The sequence below is a fragment of the Aplysia californica genome, unplaced genomic scaffold (assembly GCF_000002075.1).
Source record: "Aplysia californica isolate F4 #8 unplaced genomic scaffold, AplCal3.0 scaffold00111, whole genome shotgun sequence".
Classification (NCBI taxonomy): domain Eukaryota; kingdom Metazoa; phylum Mollusca; class Gastropoda; order Aplysiida; family Aplysiidae; genus Aplysia; species Aplysia californica.
The window spans coordinates 167,807-171,920 of record NW_004797381.1 but is presented as its reverse complement, the minus strand read 5'-3'; the positions used below and the strand labels follow the sequence as shown (position 1 = coordinate 171,920).

Genomic DNA, 4,114 nt, shown 5'->3' with positions numbered 1-4,114 from the left:
TGTGTGTGTGTGTGTGTGTGCGTGTGTGTGTGTGTGTGTGTGCGTGCGTGTGTGTGTGTGAGAGAGAGAGAGAAAGCGAGAGACAGAAAGGGAGAGAGAGAAAGAGAGAGAGAGAAAGAGAGACAGACAGACAGACAGACAGACAGACAGACAGACAGACAGACAGACAGATAGACAGACAGACAGACAGACAGATAGACAGACAGACAGACAGACAGACAGACAGACAAAAGTGATTGTGTGTGTGTGTGTGTGTGTGTGTGTGTGTGTGTGTGTGTGTGTGTGTGTGTGTGTGTGTGTGTGTGTGTGTGTGTGTGTTAAATTGTATGAGTAACCTACCTTCGAGGGTTCGTCATCAAGACAGATTATGTGAGAGGCTATCCAACGCTTGCGAATGAAATTAAATAATAATATAAAAGTGTCATACCGGAGAAAACTGAAAAGAATAATAATATCTCTGCGCTCGCAGTTATCTCAGACACGGCGCTGATAGCACTCTTTGTTTGCCAACTGGGAAAAGTCAATTAAACTCAATAGCGACACTGAACCCAGATACTCATCACAGAACCAAAAGCAAACAAAAATTGAGTTGTTATGATCTTGAAAATAAAGGAGAGCTGGAAGAAGAGGACGAGGAAGAGGAATCGGAGAGGGTAGGAGAAGAGGATGCGGAGGAAGAGGAGAAGACAAGATAGTAAGGAGGAGGTGTAGGGACGAAGAGGGGGTAGGGAGGAGGAGACGGAGGAGGGGGAGGAAAAGGAGAAGGAAGAGAAAGCGGGAGAGTGAGGAGGTGCTTGAGATCATTGCTGAGGCTATCATTATACGAGTATCTTACACATTCTTCTTAATCTTAAATAATACTTTTGGAAGCATGCTATTATTGCTATCGGGTGCTGATATGAGGCCTTAGAAGACATTCGTTCCAAATCGAAAGCAGTCAAGTGTGTGTGATTTGAACCCCAAGTATATTTGACGAGAAAAGCTTCAGTGTGACAAGACATTAGCGTGTGGGTAACACACAACTAGTTAAAATTGTTACTCGGGTTTTTCTTTGGGCATGATGACCAATCTTGCACTCGCCAAAAACAATCTAATTAAGATGTTCCGAAAATATGGCCTCCATATTAAACATTCCATGATTTTCATAAGACTTATCTATTTGGGAACCGTGAAACAGATACAGGATTATAATTTATATTCACCAGCTGTTATATAACAATGCTAACGCTCGAAAAAAGACAGCGAAATACCGCGAAATGACGTAGTTTACGAATGCGGGCTCTTTATAGAAAAGACTTAATGTTTCCTGAAAGTGTTACCAGGAGATGCTTGTTAGCTACTTAGCTGGAAATTTAAAAGTGTCAAAGTCATGTTTCAATTTTACGTTCTCCCAGACACGCGTTCTTTTCTTTTAACTCATGTAGGACTCACATTCTGGTCGTTCGACTACGTTTGAAGGAGTGCTGTGTTTGGGCACTTTGGAAAAAAAAAAAAAGCATTGCTTTTGTTATGCATACGCGATTGTTGTTGTTTTTTTTTCAACATTGTTTCCCAAACCAAAAACCTGTTTTGTGTATGATCGTTCGAAATGGGCTGTAACATTGTCTTTGGTCTGTTGCTTGTCGGACATATTATTATCATGTGTCCGCTACGTTCTTAAAGAGTTAAGTTGCATGTACCCTGCAGTGCAAGGGAGAAAAAAGTGTGGGATCTTCCGGACAGTAATCACAAGAGTTGAGAAGAAGGAAAATGTCGTGAATTGAGCTGGTGGAAGGACATGGGGTGATGTTTGCTTGACTGGACGGGGAAATGAGGTTGAAGAAGGTTGGGCTTGGAGAAAGGGGTTTGTTAGAGAGAGGGAGTTTGAGGAAGGTGGAGGGGAATGAGGGAGGGAGGGAGAGAAAACAAGTCTGCGAGAAAGAGTGGACGAGCGAAAGACTGGGAGATACTCGGTGAAAGACAGACTGAAAGATTAAGAGAGAGAGAGAGAGAGAGAGAGAATTGGAGAGAGTGAGAGAGAAGGACGGGGAGAGATGAGGAAAGAGAGAGTAAGGGAGAGAGATATATATATAGAGAGAGAGGGGGGTGAGGGGGCGAGAAAGAAAGGGAAAGAGGAAAAGGGATTGAGTATGTGTATGTTACAGAAAGTGTGTATGTATGTATGTGAGTGTCTGTGTGGGCTTATTTCTATGTGTACGTGGATGTGTGCATGTGTGTGTACTGCATTTTTTTAATAGAATGTTTCTCTTTGACTCTTCATGCACGGGAATGCATTTATCTGCGGGAGTGGGTAACAGTCCTGTAAAGTTTTTTTTCCAGGCTGTAAAAAGAAAAATGACTTATCTGAAAATCGAATTATACTGCTAAAGGAGAGTGAACAAGCAGTATATTACATCTAGCCTTTGTTGTACCAAGTAGAATGGATACGAATTGGAATATTAATCAAACAGTAATCTTTAAGCCAAAAATGTCTCCCCGAAGGAAATATTTCACAGAGACCTTTTTAAAGACGTACGATGTTTTACAAAAGTCTTACTAGATCTAGTTGGTTTTATATTGTTGGGTTTTTGTTTGGGTTTTTTCCCTTTTTCTTTGGACGGTGCGTTGTAAATGTTGTTGTTGTTAGTGGTGGTGGTGGCGGTGGCGGCGGCGGTGGTGGTGGTAGTGATGGTGGTATTTTTGGTTGGTTTGTTTTGGGTTTTTTGGGGGGGTTTTTTGGGGGGGTGGATTGTGCTCCTTTTCCAGCTGTTTTGTGTTTCAGCGACGCGTCTATAAAATTGTATGTTTTGAAAACAAAATAGCAGTTTCTCAATATGATGGACCATTTTAGCAGACACGGTTTTAGCACCCTGCCATGTTGCCATTCTGTTACATTACATCCTTTTTTCTTTCTCAGATCAGAGAGAAGACAGCACTTGCCACTCCGAACGTCCAACTTCGGCTGGAGTCCGACACAGAGCAATGCACCGCCCTGCCCATCTCCGTTCTGTCCCTTATCACCATCTTCACCTGCCTCCTCCCACTCCCAGCCTTCCTCATCACTACTGCCATGGCTGGCGGGGCGTGTTCTGACGTCACGTGTCTGGCTTGGCTCCTCCCACTGGGCACGGTGGCTGACTGGGTTCTCTTTGCCAAGTCGGGGCTAGTGCCCGTGGCGCTGTTCCTGGCGCCGGATTTCCGGTCGGCCATGATGGGCGCTTTGCATCACTTCCGGAGGCTCCCGACCTCTGATACTCGGGACCTGGTGGCGAACATGGACGATCCTGAGGATGATACACCCTTTTCAACTATGTAGGAGGGTTTCAACACTCAAGCACATCCTACAAGAACTCTGACGCTTAACTTGAATTGAGAGAAAAATCGGAGTCCGCATTTTTAAAAACCTATTCTTCGAGTGCAAATCCTGTAATTGCATTGTCTCTCAGAGAAGGCTTTGCTAAATCGTACGTGTAATAACAATTCTCGTAAGTAATTCTTATCATACTAATGCTCATCCTCATCCTTACCCTCCTCTTCCTCACCCCCTTCCCTCTCATCATCATCATCATCATCATCATCATCATCACCATCATCATCGCCATCACCACCATCATCATCATCGTCATCCTCATCCTCATCATCATCATCATCAACATCATCATCATCAGCATCATCGTCATCATCATCACTGTAGACAAAGCAGAGTAGGGAGGGAGAGTCTTGATTAATGTTCACTCAGAAAATATGAATTAGAAATCCAAAAATAAATTTGTTCATTAAAACGGCCCAACATTTCGTCTCGATGGCTTCTTCAGGAGCACCATCATCATTATCATCATCATCATCACCATCATCAACCGCAACACCACTATTGCGACCATAAGCACGATGATCACTGATATCCCCCCCCCCTCCCCCTCCTTTCCCGCTCAAGGGTCAAAAGCTCACGCCTTCCAGCGTATTGTTTTTTTTTATCCCCCCTTTGTTTTTCCGCCTTTTCCTGAGTTCTGTCCCAACCCGCCAAACATATTATTATAATAAAATTAATGTACTTTTCTATTTCATGAAGGTGATTTATTGAATGTGCTGTACATTCAATTTCAAGTTGAAACTATTTCACTGTATTGTGTGTATA

The 4,114-nt window shown here is 43.2% G+C and overlaps 1 protein-coding gene across 1 annotated transcript in view; it reads left to right on the top strand.

The window, feature by feature from the left end:
• Positions 1–4,017, top strand: part of LOC101853689 — a 28,533-nt gene extending 24,516 nt beyond the window's left edge. The window contains exon 7 of the mRNA XM_035969067.1: positions 2,897–4,017. Coding sequence (XP_035824960.1) covers positions 2,897–3,295 — 399 coding nt within the window. The 3' untranslated portion in view covers positions 3,296–4,017. The remainder of the gene's footprint in view (positions 1–2,896) is intronic.
• Positions 4,018–4,114: the final 97 nt, after the last annotated feature.